Source organism: Cinclus cinclus, chromosome 12, assembly GCF_963662255.1.
Source record: "Cinclus cinclus chromosome 12, bCinCin1.1, whole genome shotgun sequence".
Classification (NCBI taxonomy): domain Eukaryota; kingdom Metazoa; phylum Chordata; class Aves; order Passeriformes; family Cinclidae; genus Cinclus; species Cinclus cinclus.
This window is the reverse complement of record NC_085057.1, coordinates 11,845,508-11,861,223: the sequence shown is the minus strand read 5'-3', so window position 1 is coordinate 11,861,223 and position 15,716 is coordinate 11,845,508. Positions and strand designations below refer to the sequence as shown.

Sequence of the window (15,716 nt, the reverse complement as noted above, 5' to 3'; positions counted from 1 at the left end):
AAACACTATGCCAGAGTAGTCATCAGTCCCCTTTTCTTTTCCCCAGTTTGTAATTTTCATAGACTCATAGCAAATTTTTGCTAATGTCAATAAGAATACTGACATTTCTTATACCACCTACCAGGGTTGATGGTCTCAGCTGCTTTCCTCTTTCCTACTGCTTCATGCTGTATCTTACCTAATGGCCTCTTTTTGTGATCTGCGTTTTGCTGTGGTTTGGTAAAAAGTGGCATACACTGCCAGCTCACAACTTGTGTATTGGGATTTAAAGGGCTTTGATGGGTTGCTTTCTGAGACTGCCATACACTGGATTTTACATTCACAATCACTGCACCTTTCAAAGGTTGTTTCGGTATTTAATACTTTTTCTTGGAATGTAAGCAGTAGACCAGGAAGTAACAAATTCCCTGCAAGCCCTGTCTTCCTAAAGGACCATATAAAAAAAGATTGATTTTCTCCTCTGACTAGTCTGCCAGTATTTGGATGGAGCATTGAGTCCTTAAGTGAACCCCTTAGACAGCAATATCACAGGCGTTATCTCAGGCTTTCCTGAAATACTTGCTCTTTTGGATTCCAATTCTATTCCGAGCACATGTAGGATGATTTTCACCAAAGCCACTCAATGATGCCTCTTCTCTTATAAAATAAGAGTGAAATGCATATCATAAGGATGGATCCCCACTAAAGGTTATACCAGTAATTATAATAATGGTGGCTCCCTCCTGCTGTTACATTTGTAAAGGAGCTGATTTTCCAAAGCGAAATATTCCAGGCCTTTGAACACAAAAGGAAGTCTTTGTCCTTTGCAAGAATTATCCCTTGGAGGACGTGTTAATTTTGATTTGTAAGGTGTTGGCCCTGCCGCTGGTTTCACTGCTGCATAAGAATCAAAAAAAGATTGCAGTTTCTTGTGCTGTCACTCTCCCTCTGAGAATGCACAGGGTGCCCATTCCAGGATATCCATTCTCTTGGATGCCTATTCCTGGAATGCTCATTCTGTGGAACCCACATTCCCCACAACCTGTCCCCACCGTTTTCCAGGATCCCCATTCTTGAGACCTCCATTTCCAGGATCCCCATTCTCTGGGATCACTATCCCTCAGACCTCCATCCCCTGGGACCGCCATCCTCTGGGACCCCCATTTCCCAGGACCCTCATCCCCGGTACTCCCATCCCGGTACTCCCATCCCGGTACTCCATCCCCGGTACTCCCATCCCCGGTACTCCCATCCCCGGTACTCCATCCCCGGTACTCCATACCCGGTACTCCATACCCGGTACTCCCATCCCCGTACTCCATCCCCGGTACTCCCATCCCCGGTACTCCCATCCCGGTACTCCCATCCCCGTACTCCATCCCCGGTACTCCCATCCCCGGTACTCCCATCCCAGTACTCCATCCCCGGTACTCCCATCCCCGGTACTCCCATCCCCGTACTCCATCCCCGGTACTCCCATCCCCGGTACTCCCATCCCCAGTACTCCATCCCCGGTACTCCCATCCCCGGTACTCCCATCCCCGGTACTCCCATCCCCGGTACTCCATCCCCGGTGCTCCATCCCCGGTGCTCCCATCCCGGGCTGCCCCGTACTTGTCCCCACCGCGGCGCCCTCCCTCCACCAGGGGGCGCTTGCCCGCCCTATCTGCGCGCCCTTGTGGCCACCGCCCGCGCCGTCCCGGCCTCGCCCCGCGCAGGCGCAGTCGGGCCGCTGGTACTCTGTGGCTCGGGAGAACAAGATGGCGGCGCGCTCTGTGTGCCGGGCGGGCAGCGCGGCCGGGCGGGCCCTGCTGTGGGGCCCGCGTCCCTCCGTGAGTCACCGCGCCCCGCGGGGGCAGCGCGGGGGGGGAGCCCGGCAGGGCCGCGGGCGGCTCCGCAGTGCGGAGTGGCCGCCGCGCCCCGCCTGTGCCGCGGCCGGGAAGGTCATGGGGACGCGGCGGGCGGTGCGGGCCGGGCGGCGTTGGCTGTGGGAGCCCTCGGGCCCCGAAGCGGGGCCGGGCGGGCGGGGGGCAGCGGTGGCTGTCACTGTCACCCAATGCGGGGCTTGCCGCTGAGCCGCTGTCCGTCCCGGTACTGGGGTGTGACCCGTTCGTGCGGCTTTTCCCTGAGGTTTCCCACCTCTTCAAACCCCTGAGTTCCCGGCGTTGCCGAGGGGAACAGTCTGTTAGTGGTGATGACAGCGTTTGTTTTTACAGCCAGCTTTATTGAATTTGACAAGGAAGCGAGGTGCTGCCACCTATGCCCAGACACTCCAAAATATCCCCGAGACCCAGGTCACCACCCTGGAGAACGGCCTTCGAGTAGCCTCAGAGGAGTCCAATCAACCAACTTGCACGGTAAGTTTAGCATGAGTCAGAGACTTATTTGAAACAATCAGTCTTGCCTAGCCTGCAGCTGTCCAAAAGGGACAGACCCCTGTCTGAACCAGTGCTTTGGACAGAGACCCCACTGTTTCTCTTTGCAAACAGGTGGGATTAATATAGTAGCAGGAGACCCAGACTGGTATTTTATTGTCTTTAGACAGATTTTTGTGCTCTACAAATTTGCTCAGCCTTACAATTCTTGTATGAGCAGTAAGTGATCAGTAAACGTTATCTCTATAGCAAAACCAGATTTGGTGAAGCTGAGAGAGAAAAAGCCAAAATATGTGCAGGAAACAGTTGCTAATTTGTTCTTATTTTGGTTTTTCTAGTGTAATGTCTGTGGACAAGACATTTTGTCTCTGCTGTTATGTTTGTATCATTAGGATGCTGATTGTTTTCTTCTCTAACATTGGTTCTCACTGGTTTTGCTGCCAGGTGGGTTTGTGGATCGAGGCTGGGAGCCGCTATGAAGACGCAAAGACCAATGGGGCCGGTTTCTTTATGGAACACATGGCCTTTAAGGTAAGGATGTGTGCTAGATCTGCACAGAGCTGCCCTGAATATTCTATCTATACATTGTCTTCCTGTTTTGGAGGCTGTGGTTGTTGAAGGAGGGTGTAAATCAGGTCATCTGAGTGCCAAAGTCTTGGCACACAGTATAAGTTTAAAAAGGCATCTGGTCCATGTGGTGCTCATTGGTTGAATATGCAGCAACTTGCAAGCATGCATGAATTAAAAATAACTCTTAATTACTATTTGCTGATTTTTTCGTCTTAAAGGAAAAAAATGTATTAATTAACAAGTGTAACACGCATAGAGCACTGTGTTATGAAGCGTGTTTCCTCAGGTTAGCACAGAGAGTTCAAAGCAGCATTTCCTGTAGCCATTTATTTTTCTTTGCTTTTCTTACTGGTCCAGCAAAGTTCAGAGGCTACAGTACTTGCTTTTCAAATTATGCAGGTGTCTGCTGAACTGGGCAGAAGACATCTAAGCCTGGGGCTTGCTGACTTAAGTTCAGCGTGTGCCTTCATAGGCATCTACAGCATCTGGCTAGCTCCTTAAGAGACAGACTCTGTATTAGAAGTCTTTTCTTCTATTTGTTGTCTTCGGTATGGATAGCTAGAAACCTGCTTATTTTTGGTTTGGGCTTTTTCTTGGTTTACTGCCAGGGATGTGTTGTTCAAATACTGTTGTCTCAGCATGGGTTGTCTCCTTCCCTGCTGAGTTTGTGTTGGTTAGTGATGATGACAGCCTTTATTTTTTCGAGCTGCTTTATTGTTCTTTAATAAATATAAGCTGTATTGAAAGATTGTGTTGGTCTTTCAAAATACACCTCAGCCATCCTTTATCTAGAGGAAATAAGCCAAGTATTAAATATCTTGCCTTGTGCATCTGCCCTTGGCTTTTATGAATCACACGACAGTTTTTATTCTGATCTAAAGGCAACTTTGTTCATTTCATAATTGAGTTTATCTGGTTTCCTTTAGGGCACAAAGAAGCGTTCTGGCTCAGCCTTTGAGAAGGAAGTGGAGAGCCTGGGTGCTCACCTGAACGGGTACACCTCTCGTGAGCAAACTGCCTTCTATATAAAAGCCTTCTCCAAGGACATGCCCAAAGGTAGGATGGCCAGGGGCAAAGTCTGATTGGGAGGTTAAATAAGTGCATGTGGTTCTGTTTCTCAGCTCCAAGCATCTTTTCTACCAGCAGACCGGGGACTGAAGTGTAAACTGAGCAGTAAAATGGAGGTTCTGTTTGGTAGTTGGAGAGAGCAGTGCTGTGATGTGGTGCTTCAAGGCTGTATGCTCATGTGTCCTTAAACCAAGAGTTCTAGTTATGTCAGCCTTCACTGCATTGCCAGGAAGTCTGGATGGGGCTTCCTATCCAGAAGGGATGATGGGAGGGATTTGCTAGTTTTTAGTTGTTTTATGGAGCTTAGCAGCTGAGGTCAGCAGCAGTTACTGTGTGAGGAGTCCTCAGTGCAGCTCTTGCAGGTGCTCCTTGTGCTCTGTACTGCCATGTGCTGCCTTCTCTGGGTTGGTTTTGGGCAGAGGCAATGATTTGAGTAGGGGCCTTACTGTGGAGATGTAGGTGTCATAAACTCTCAGTAAGGATTCAGTGTGTATCTGGAAGAGTGTCTGCTTCTGACATACTTCACCTTCTGCAGATGTTGCCTGCACTCTGCTGGCAGGGGTGCTTGGCAAGCTGATCTGGAGACTTGTTGCTAAATCAGTTTTGGTTTCTCTCAGATGCTTTGGGAGTAGGTAGTACTCAGCTCTGTTGTGTCGCATGCCCTCCCCCAGCATGGTTTTTGCTCACTCCTGTGTGTCTCCTTTCAGCAGCACTGGGTAGCAGTCAGGCAGTGGGATGCTAACGTAGGAATTGTGTTGCAGTTGTAGAGCTTCTGAGTGACCTTGTGCAGAACTGTGCGCTGGAGGATTCTCAGATCGAGAAGGAGCGTGGCATCATCCTTCAGGAATTGAAGGAAATGGATAGCAACCTGACAGATGTCACCTTTGATTACCTTCATGCCACTGCTTACCAGGGGACTGCGCTGGCCCACACCGTTGAAGGGACCACAGAGAACATCAAGTGAGCAACAGGCTGGATGTGGTGCACAGTCCAGGGTTGCAGTTTGTGAGGTGCATGACTGCTGCTTCCTGGGCATGATGCCTGCTCAGTGTGCACATGGAGGTGATCTGAGCCCATGGGCTTCTCCTTGTGCCCTGACTGTTTTCCCCATTGGTGCTGATGAAAGTGTAATGTTGCAAGCATTCCTTAGAACCACCTCGTGCAAGCCCTTCCTGAAATTGGAAGGGACAGGTTGAACCTTCTCCAATACTTAGCAGTTTGTTAGAAAAATTAGAGAGCTAGGGGTGCTCATTAAAGCAGTGGCCTTGTGTTAGCTCTGACTGGGTTCAGTACTCTCCAGTCCATATTGAAGTCTGTCTTTACCTCTCCATCTTGGCTGCTAGTTCCTGTTCTTTGTGTTCTAGAATTAGAGCACAGGGCAAACACAATGCAGTCTTGCTTCTAAAAAAGCATTGTTACCCCACAACAAAGACAACCACTGCTGTCTCTGCACTGTGAACTTGCTTCTCTTAAGCCTCTCATTCTTTTAGAGTTGGAGATGCTGATGTTCCACATCTCTGTGTTCTTTCCAGGAGGTTGACTCGAGCAGATTTGTCTTCATATGTTGATACTCATTTCAAAGCACCTCGTATGGTCCTGGCAGCTGCTGGTGGTAAGTTCTAGATCCTTGAAATCCTGGGAAGCCTCAGTATCTTCAAGCTTGTGATCAGACTTGTCTCACACCACTAATGTAAAATCAGATAATTTTGTTAAATTAGTCTGTTTTAAGACTGGGATCTCTCTCTTTTTCATTGCCAGGTATTTCCCACAGAGAACTGGTAGATGCAGCTAAGCAACACTTCACTGGGGCATCTTTTGCGTACAAGGGGGATTCTGTGTCTGCCCCCCCACGCTGTCGCTTCACAGGGAGTGAGGTAAACTTCTTTTGGTGCCCATCAAAACAAGCAGCTGTTACCAGACTGTGGAATGAATGTAAAACCAGTTACAGCTGCTTCTCAGTGGAAAAGTCTGTTTGTGTGTCTCAGAGAAGCTGATGATGCACCATCTTGGTAGTACTCCCATATTCTGTTCTTGGTGCTTACTGCCACGTGTTGGGTTTTAGATGGATCCCAAATCCATTAGGAGTGTGAGGCTGTTGCTCATATGATCTGCAGAACTCACATCAGAACAGCTGGTTTGTGCTGAGTTCTGCCTGGGATTCTTTAATTTCACTGGAATAACATCAAGTGCCTCAGTTTGTCAGCCTAGCGTTGCAGCAGGCTGCAGACAGATCACAGTGTTCATGCAGTTCTCCCCCACTCCTTGATGATTTTCCAGATCCGTGCCAGAGATGATGCTCTGCCCCTTGCCCATATTGCTCTTGCTGTGGAGGGGCCAGGATGGGCTGATCCAGACAACGTGGTCCTCAATGTGGCTAATGCCATCATAGGGCGCTATGACCGCACTTTTGGAGGTGGGAAGGTAAGAGTCTTGGGAGGGAGTCAGCAGGGAGACCCTAGAGCCTTTTCATGTGAAGTGTTACGGAGGCCATAGGTGGATGTGCTTTAGAGGAGGTAAGTAGTTAACTTCCTACTGTTAAGGGGTTAGGAGCCTGGGAAGTAGAGTAGAAGTATAATCGAGGCTAGTCCGGGACAGTTCTTGAGAGGTGATGCTGGCAAATGAACTGAACCTTCTGTGGAAGAGGTGTAGCTGGTGAGTTCTCAGCAGCTTATTCCCACCCTTACAACTAACCACTCCATGGGGGTGGTGATGGAAGTGGGATTGAATACTCAACAGTCTCATGATGCAAGCTTGTCTTACCCCTGCAGAGCAAATGGAACTTGTTTAAAACCTCAATATTGCATCCATTATCATCTGAAATGTGTCTGGCTGTATATCTGTGCTAACCCCTGCTGCTGGGAGACCTTGTCCTTCTCATTTTTTTCCCACTCCTATGGTGGTGTGCATACCAGCTTTTCATCTGAAGCTGGGAAAGGAAATGGTTCTGCTGGATGGACTCCTAGGCCATTGTCTGTGGCTTTTCCAGCAGTGATTCTCATCTGTTGACCACATGAAGGGTCTAAATTAAGCTCTCCTTCAGCAAAGTGTTCCGCTCTGTCTTGTCTGTGGTCTTTGTAAAAATAGCTCAATGGGAAAGAATTTGAGCTGTGGGGCAGCTGAAAGTGAAATGGCTGACAGCATCTCCTTATTTACAGAATCAGTCTAGCAGGCTGGCTGCGCTTGCTGTGGAGCATAATCTCTGCCACAGTTTCGAGCCATTCAACACCTCCTACTCTGACACCGGCCTCTTTGGTTTCCATTTTGTTTCTGACCCTCTGTCCATAGATGATATGATGTTTTGTGCTCAGGGAGAGTGGTAAGTACAACTTTGGCACAAGTTGCTGTTCAAGATGTGAGCCTCTTGTGGGACTGAGCTGCTCGGGAAGCATATTAAGTTTACGGAGAGCTGTGTCTCTTTATGAACTTCTTGGTAACTTGCACTCTGGTTAAGTGATCCTGTAAGTGGTTTCTGTAAAACTCTAAGGATGTGGCTTTTGAGGAACTGTTTTAATCCCTTAGGGCTCCTCAGGTCTTTTGTTCATGCTTTTAAGTATTAGCACTGAGACTTTGGGGCTTTTTATATACAAGCAAGATCATTCCTTAGACAAGGTTTTCCTAGATGATCAAGAGACTTGTCTCCATTGTCTTGTTAAGCCTGAGCAAAGCAGGCAGTTCCTGCTGCTCAGGCTCTTGTGTTGTGGCTGATGAATGATCTGCTGTTGGAATCATGCCAGTGTTTGGGAGCCTTCTGGCTGTCCATCTCACTGTGTCCATGAGCAGTAATGGCTCAAGGCTTCTTGTGAGCTACAAGCCATTCCGTGTGGGGCAGGTAGAGTGAGACCTTGCCCCAGAGACGTGGCCATTGGCAGGAGAAGAAGGGATGTAGCAGCTGGAGTCCAGACAGACTGTGGAGCTGTCTTGTTCTTTCAGCATCAGTTTCCATAGCAGCTTGCCAGGCATGGGAATGGCTGATGTGCCTTCCTTCTCCTGTGATAGGGCAATGCACAGTGTGTGCTGCTGGGCAACCAGAGCCAGCACCAGGGTTGCTGAACTTCTGAGTGTAAGTCAGCATGTATCCTACTGTCTGAATTCCCTGCCTGTGTGCTGGAGCTCCTGACTGCTGTTGCTCAGTGCTCCCCTGTTCTTAGCTGCTCTGTGGAGATCAAGGATGTATGGCTGCCTGCAAGACAGGCAGTGTTGATAATAGTTTATTTTTGAGGAGGCTGGGGAAAGGGAGGAATTCACTTTCTGTCTGAGCAGACAAACATCTTTAAGTGCTTTTTTGGTCTTTCGATGTCTTCTCCAGGATGCGTTTGTGCACAAGTGCCACAGAGTCAGAGGTGACAAGAGCCAAGAACTATCTCCGAAATGCCATGGTGGCTCAGCTGGATGGTATGTTCTGGTTTATGGATTGACCACTGTGCAGCTTTTAGAGGGTTTCTGCTTGGGGTTCTCCTCGGGAACAGGACCTGTGCTAAAGATTGCAGTTCTGCTGGCAGGCACTGGGCAAAACTTCCTTTTCCTGCTCCATACTCCTGCCGTGTTGTCAAAGCAGCTGACCCCAGCCTTCTGTGCTCCCAGGAATGACATAGTGCCTAGTGACCTAAAAATTGAGACCCCCAAACTGGTCTGCCTTGGCTGTTAACACTTCAGAGAAGAGTAAAGCAATCTGTGTATCGTGTAGCTCCTGCTGGAGCTGCATAGAGTGAGAATTAGGACTGTGCTTCGACAGCAGGGGGTTTAATGCTTAGAGTTTCTACTGTGTACTTTGGCTGATGATCAGGCTGTGCAGTTCTGGAGGGCTTCTTGGTGCACTGACCATGCAATATCTTCAACATCCAGGTACCACAAGAGTGTGTGAGAATATTGGAAGCCATATCTTGCACTATGGACGCCGTATCCCTCTGGAGGAGTGGGATGCCAGGATTTCTGTAGGTATCCATTTGTTTTGGCTGGGATACCTGAGATGGTTGGTGTCAGCATTGTCTGGCCTTAGTCTGCTGCAGTAACACATGGCTTACTTGTCCCTTAATCAGACTGCCTAGAGTCCAGTTGGTTATCCTGCTGACACTGATGTAACTGTCAGAATCTCTGGCTTATGTGCAGTGTATCCTGTGTGCCTGTGATTGGAGTCAGTCTGTCCCAGAAAGAGGGCATACAGCTGTGTTAAGTGGCACAACCTGAAATTCCTGTAACACTTTTCCTAGTTGTATCCCACACCTGGTTTGTGTAATTTCTGCAGCCACTCTATCCCTTAGAAGACTTCTGATTTTGGCCTTGTCTTCTGTACCCACAGGAGAATGCACTTTGTAGGGATGTTAGCCATCCTTGCAGGCAGAGCTGCGCAGTTGCTGCAGATGCCCCCAAGGGTCTGATTGTATCTTCTCATGATCTTGATATGTAATGGCAATAGTAACTTGCAACTTTGAGAAGTGTAGGTCTGCTGGAAGAGTCATTAATTACTTGTTTGATCTTTGTTAGGCCGTTGATGCAAGAATGGTGAGAGATGTCTGCAGTAAATACATTTATGACAAATGCCCTGCAATTGCAGCAGTTGGTGAGTAGTAGGTGACAATCAGTGCATACTTAAAAACAAGGTGGGGTGGAGAGCTGAGTGGAACTGAGTTGCAGGCAGTCCTCATATGTCTGTCCTGACTCCTTAAACCACTTTGGCTCTTTACTGGTTTCCTCCTGCCTCTGCACAGAAGGTGTGCCAAGGCACATTTGCCTCGAGATCAAACTTGCAGGTGATGAGATGCAGTGGCAGTGAGCTGCTGGCTGTCCTCCCACCTCTGCCTGCTGTGGAGCTGTGACTAAGACTGGGAGTCCTGTAGCTGGGTGCGGGCCCAGCCTGTCTGCCAGGTGTCCTTACCCTGGGGTCAGGGTGGTTTATGTAAGGGAAGTGAAAGGACCTGGTTCTCCTGTGCTGCTCTGGCATGTCTGTCTGGCCAAGGACAAATTCCTCTTGGAAAACCTGCCTAAGCAGCTCAGCTCTGTTGCCTCCTTCCTGTGTGTGGAGAATTCCCCTCCTTCTTGCAGCTGTTTCCTCTGGCCTTCAAAGTGGAGCAGCTTGAAAAAGGGAGACAGTGTTTGAGCAGGAAATTGAAATGTTGAAATTACTTGGTGGCTCCCTGTATTTGACAACCTGTATGGGGAGCTGTACTGAGCATTGTGGAGTAGTGTGGGAAGACACTTCATTCTATCAGGTGCTGGTATCTGCTAGTTTTCCTGATGCAGGTTTGAGCTGTAGTTGCCTGGTTTTGAGCTGAGTTGCTATGGATTGCAAGCACAGGCTGCTCTGCCACCATCTGCTTTAAAGACCATGTGAAACTGTACAGGGATTTTTAACTATGTCTGCAAGTGACTTTACTCCTGTTCACTCAGGTCCCATTGAACAGCTCTTGGATTACAACCGCATCCGCAGCGGCATGTACTGGATCCGTCTCTAGGATGTGCTGCCTGCAGGTTGGAAATAATGAAGCTGTGGACTGTGACAGGTTCCCTCTGGCACTGAATGTCTTGGGCACCACAGGCAAGCTGAGTCCATTCAAAGCAGCTGTCTTCTCTGTGTTAAATGTATAAAAATAAATACATTCTATGTGAAGTTGGTTCTGCTGGTAGTCAACTGTGTCTTCCTGGGTGGTGTGTGTAGACGTTGTTAATCTTGCCAAATTGGGGAGATACCACGTGAGGAGCTAGAGCTGTTGATGGAGCAACTTCTTTCCAGAGGGCCTATGTTTTAATAACCCATATATTTCTGTATGGAGATCTGTTACCTCTTATCTTAAGCTTCCTGATTGCCTGTAAACCAGCTCAGTAATGAGCAGAGTTTGTGTAGTGGTGGTGTTGGTCTACACATTATTTTCCACTTTGTGCAGTCAGGCTCAGCTATGCAATAACTGAGAAGCTTCTGACTGACCTATACCCATAAAATAATCCCTAGGTCTGAGTAGCTGGAAGAGCTACCCAGCACTTTAAGCCTTTTTGGTATTAAACTAGTTGTTGCTCCCTTGTCTTGCTTCTGGGAAGTTGGAACATAGAAAGCTGAGCAAGGGAGAGGGAGAAAAGTTTCCCACCAGGTGGCACTAGCCTGTCACAGCTACCCTTAGAAGCTGCAAGGTATTCCTGTTTGATTTTTCTCCTTGAGATAAATGTCGCTGAGGTTCTCATTTAATTTCCAGATTCTGCCCTGACAAGGGAGATTTAAAAATAGTGTGGAAGTTTCTCAGAGTTAGTCATTACACTTGAGACAAATCCAGTGTACTAAATCATTTGTGCTGAATCTGGATTCTTGATCAGAGAGTCAGTGTGTCTGAACCCATTGCGTATACTAGGCAAGTTTGAAACTGTTAAATGCTCCTGATGCAATTTGTGTTTAACTATTGTCACAAGCTCTGGCTCGTTACAAGTGCGCTGAGGACTGAAAAACTGAACAAGCTCACTTATGCCTCCAGCCTTGTGGAACCAGTAAATGATTCAGTCTTGGTTTTGTGACTGCAGTCAGACTGTAATCCTCTTTTGTCTTCCATTGCTGTATATTCTCTCCTCCTGGTTGACTTTTCAAAGTGTTACGCAGTTGGTGAGAAATACAAGGAAAGACATCCTTGCTTAGCATTTCCTACAAGTTTTCTTCTTTGGAGGTATCTCTTTGGGAATGTCTGTTTTCCTTGAGTAATTAATTCCTCAGGCTCTTCTCTACTAGTTTATTCTAGGAACACATTCAAACCCCTCAGCAACGGATGCTTTCCAAGTTGCTCTGTTTTTCTGGATAAAAAAAAAAAAAAACAGAGTTGGCTGTGCTGAGCCTTGCTTCCAGTACTTCATAAAGGACCAGCTCCTGACCAAAGACTGCAGCTCTGCTAGGCTGCCTTTTATACAGCCTTAAATGGATTTTGTAGATGCTTTTTCCATGTAGAACTCTTGAGTATCTGGTTTGGTCTGGACTAGGAGCCATGCCCTGGTGGGTACCTGTAGTAGTTGAGGCTCAGCTGTGCCTGGGATGTTGGCACTTTCAGGTTGCAGTTGTGATGGCACTCTGCCTTGTAGTGCCTGTTGGGTTTGTTTGCTGTGGCAGTCCATGCTTCCAGAAACATGAGCATCTCACCAGCTCCAGGGATGGAGAGGTTTGCAATATTATTTTTTTTCCTTGGTAAACCACAACTGGGGATGTAAAAAGTGGAGGAGGGAAGCCCGTACAGGAGTCAAGTGTTCCTGCTTGGCAAAGACACCCATGCTCTGAGCCTTATCAGTGGCTTGGGAAGTGTAACCTGGAATTGGTGCAGAGTCATTAAGCATTTGGCAGCCAAATGCTTTGATACTGGAGGAACTGAAGCTCTAATCTCATTGGCAAGTCTCTTGCTGTTTGAGCTTCATGTGTTTCTATTCCTCCACCAGAGTAGCCTCAGTCCAAGGGAATCCAAACTAGGAAATGTCTGGCATGACAGGAGTGTCCTGTCTCAGCTTTTCCTGAACCTTGAAAAAGATCTTTTGCTGGATTCCTTCTCTTCCCTCTCCCTCTCCTTCCTGCCTTCCTGCAGTTTCCACTGCCCAGTGAAGGACAGTGCTAGAGGAGGGAGTTGGAACCATCCCTAGAAGCATCCCAAGTTCACTGTAACTGGAGATGGCCTGGGTGACCTAATAAATCTGTTTCCTGGCTCCATGGACAATGTGGGATTGTTCAGTGGGGCTCTTTGACCAGTTTAGTTTTCAATGGCTTAAGTGTTTTATTTTGCTACTTGGAAGGTTACTTGGGATCCCATTAGTCTGTGCTGATAAATTTAGCCTGGTATATGGATTGGCCTTTGCTCCCTCCCCTTCTGCACGGTCTTACCCTCTCCAGATTAAGTCCCCTCTTTCAAGCTATTGTGATTGCTGTTACTCCCTGACACCTTGGCATTCCATCTGTTGGCTGCTAAAGGAGAGGATTTGGGAAGGAGGATACAGTGCACTGCTGTGTGCACCCTGTGCAAGGCTCTGCAGTTTCCTGCACAGTACTTCAGTGGCTTGTCTCCACTACACAGAGCTATTCCAGGAATGTAAACTCTAGCAGTGAGAATGGGGAGCACTCAGAGCTGTGTGCTGAGCACTCCATGTTGTCCTGGTCTCTTCAGGGAGAGCTGCTGGTACCCCCAGTGCAGGGCTGCAGGGCCTGGCAGATGTACAGGGTGGATCTGCCTGTGGAGTAGGCAGCCCCTTTGATATGTGAGATGCTTGTTTGTGATTCGGGTGCTTGCCAAGAGAGGGGCCACAGCAGCCAATTGTCAGAGTTGCCTCACCTGAACTAATTACCCACCCTGGAAAGTACAGTTGATATTCATCATGGGTGCTGAGCCAAGCCTGTCCTGGGGAAGCAGGGAGCTGCAGGGAGGCTTTCACAGAAATGAGAATCTTGGAGCTGTGCCACTCTTTAGTGCCAGAGAGCTTTTGGGAGGAGAGCCCACAGCCCTCTGGGCCTGCTTCTCTACCTGCTGTCCTGCCAAGGCTGGTGAAAAATGGCAGTGGGAACCATAGGTGAGTGGGGTTTAGAAGACAGGGCAGCAGTGCAGCTCTGTGGTGTCTTGTGCTGGAGCCTTGCTCTGTTCAGACCCCTGGTGCAGGGATTGACTGAGGTGTTTGCATGGCTGTGACCAGGGACTTTCTCCCCTACCCAACCCCTGTTTTGTGTGGTTTGCTCAGGAAAGAGATGGGTTCTCCCTGTGATGAAGTGTCACTCTGTGGGGCTGCAGGATTGCCAGGCTGAGGGAGGTACCTGGTGCTTGGTAGTCCTGACCAGGACTCCTCTCTTCACTTTGCCCTTCTGTGCACTGCTGAGACTTCATACACCAGGAGAGAGGATCAGTGAGCAGTGGTATCTGGACACATATCCAGCAATCCTGTTTCCTATTCGGGAAAGGAAATGCCTCGTGTAAAGCTTTAGTGTATTCATTGCGTGGAAAAGCGATGGACAAAAGGCCCATCCAGGCCTGACTGCCAGCAACATCCATCCCGGGCTGCTGTGAGGCACGAGGCATGGTGGTAGGAGCTGTCTTTGTCTGCAGTGGTGTGCCTGGAAGGGGTGAGTTGGAGCCCTGAACACCCTCATTAAAAGCTGCTTTATCCCACACGCCATCCAAAGAGGTTGGATGGTTCTCACTTTTCCATTCTAGTCTCTGCTTTCCTGTGCTTTCCCCTTATACATTTTCCTTCCTTGGGACTGTGAAGTTTTTAGTTGGGCTGCCATACTGAGACTTGGCTTTGTTTCCCATTCAGACCATTACTGGGGATGCCCAGAAAAACTGTTTGAAGTGTGGGGCATGGAGAAGGATCTGCCCAGGAATGGAAAATGGAGCTGCTGGGATGGCAGCCTGGGGAGCTCCTGGCCCTGATCTATGAGAGCAAGAGATACTTTCTTTTGTACAAAGAAATGTCAGTAGTACCTGTGCTGGATCACCTGCAAGTGTCCTGGAGACACTGCTCCTGCTCAGTGTCCCGCTATCCATTGCTGAGCCTCTGCCATGATCTGGGGTTATTTGAGGCTCCATATCCTGCTTTAGTGTGAGAGCTGCACAGCAGAGACAGCATGAGGACAGAGAAGGAAGCTGGATTAAATGCCTGAAGCAATGTTTGAGCAAGGCTTACGATACTGAAACAGGAGCCTGAATATCTGAGGGCTGTTCCTGGTTCCACCAAGAGCCTGCAGTGTGACATCAAGCTTTCAGGTTTCTGGGGCACTGTGTCAAGGTGGATGGTAATGCACAGAAATAAAGCTGCTCCCCATGCACTGCCCTCAGCACACAGCAACTGAGGTGTGCAAAGCATTTTGTAAAGCAGCCCCAGTACTGTGCACTGCTTTCTGCTTTGCATGTGACTTTTATTCAGAGTAGGCACTTGGATAATGCTATAAACAGAATGTGCTGCTTATCTTTGATTTGTTATATTTAGGGAAGAATGAGTTGACTCTTCTGAGGGGATTTTTTATTTCCTCATTTGAATGTTTAATCTAGGGAACTACATTGATGTTGCTTCAGGATTTAGAGTGGATGTATTTCAGCTTCAGGAAACTGCAGTCTGAGCTTCTCGGGGTGCACCGTAGAGCTCAGCATTGTACAGATTCCTGTGTACCAAAGCCATGGCCCCCGATTCAGATCATGTCACTCTTGAGCAAAACTTGTAGTGATCAAGGAATAGGCTTGGTGCTACCCATGAAACATCGAGGGTGGGATTTCCAGGTAGGGATAACTGCACATGCCCTGGGGGGGTCTCACAGGAAGCTTGGTGAAGAGCAGCATGTGTCTGTGGCAAGTTCCTGCCTCTGCTCCCCTGGCACGAAGGAAGCCCCGGTGTACCAAGAGGCTGTCAGGAGGGGGAGATGGCAGGTGAGTGTGCTTGAGTCTTAAGCATCCCAACTCCACGTGGCAGTTCTGCTTTTTCCACCCCTTCCCCCCCTTCCCCCCACTGGCTGCTGCGAGGCTGGAGGTCCCCGCTGCCCCTGGCAGCTGTCCGCTCTGGTTCTCCAGCTTCCCCTGCTTTGTTTACTGCTGTTCCAGATGTGCAGCACTTGGCAGGAGCCCCTATGACGTGGGAACACAAGCATCTCCTGTTCCTGCTTCACACGCGCAGCAGTGACTCACAGGTGACCTTGCCCCAGCTCTGCTGAGGGGGATGGAGGATGAGGTCCTCATGGTTCAAGGTGCGTCCTGAAGGTGGTGAGGGGCCAGAGACAGGATGCTGTGCTCTTCCCTTCTT

The 15,716-nt window shown here is 48.7% G+C and overlaps 1 protein-coding gene across 1 annotated transcript; it reads left to right on the top strand.

Annotated features, from left to right (window-relative positions):
- Positions 1–1,734: 1,734 nt before the first annotated feature.
- Positions 1,735–10,603, top strand: LOC134048856 (cytochrome b-c1 complex subunit 1, mitochondrial). The gene is made up of 13 exons (XM_062500908.1): positions 1,735–1,811; positions 2,196–2,336; positions 2,799–2,885; positions 3,851–3,980; positions 4,754–4,952; positions 5,525–5,604; positions 5,751–5,866; positions 6,270–6,413; positions 7,148–7,308; positions 8,299–8,384; positions 8,835–8,923; positions 9,474–9,549; positions 10,377–10,603. Exons 1-13 carry the CDS (start codon positions 1,740–1,742, stop codon positions 10,439–10,441), a joined length of 1,446 nt encoding a protein of 481 aa, XP_062356892.1. The 5' UTR covers positions 1,735–1,739; the 3' UTR covers positions 10,442–10,603.
- The last annotated feature ends 5,113 nt before the right edge of the window (positions 10,604–15,716 follow it).

Bases quoted from the DNA above. Each gene is read 5' to 3' on its own strand.
- LOC134048856 (XM_062500908.1), top strand. From the start codon at position 1,740: ATGGCGGCGCGCTCTGTGTGCCGGGCGGGCAGCGCGGCCGGGCGGGCC. The intron at 2,337-2,798 runs GTAAGTTTAGCA...TTTTGCTGCCAG, and splicing joins CCAATCAACCAACTTGCACG to GTGGGTTTGTGGATCGAGGC. The intron at 8,385-8,834 runs GTATGTTCTGGT...TTCAACATCCAG, and splicing joins CATGGTGGCTCAGCTGGATG to GTACCACAAGAGTGTGTGAG.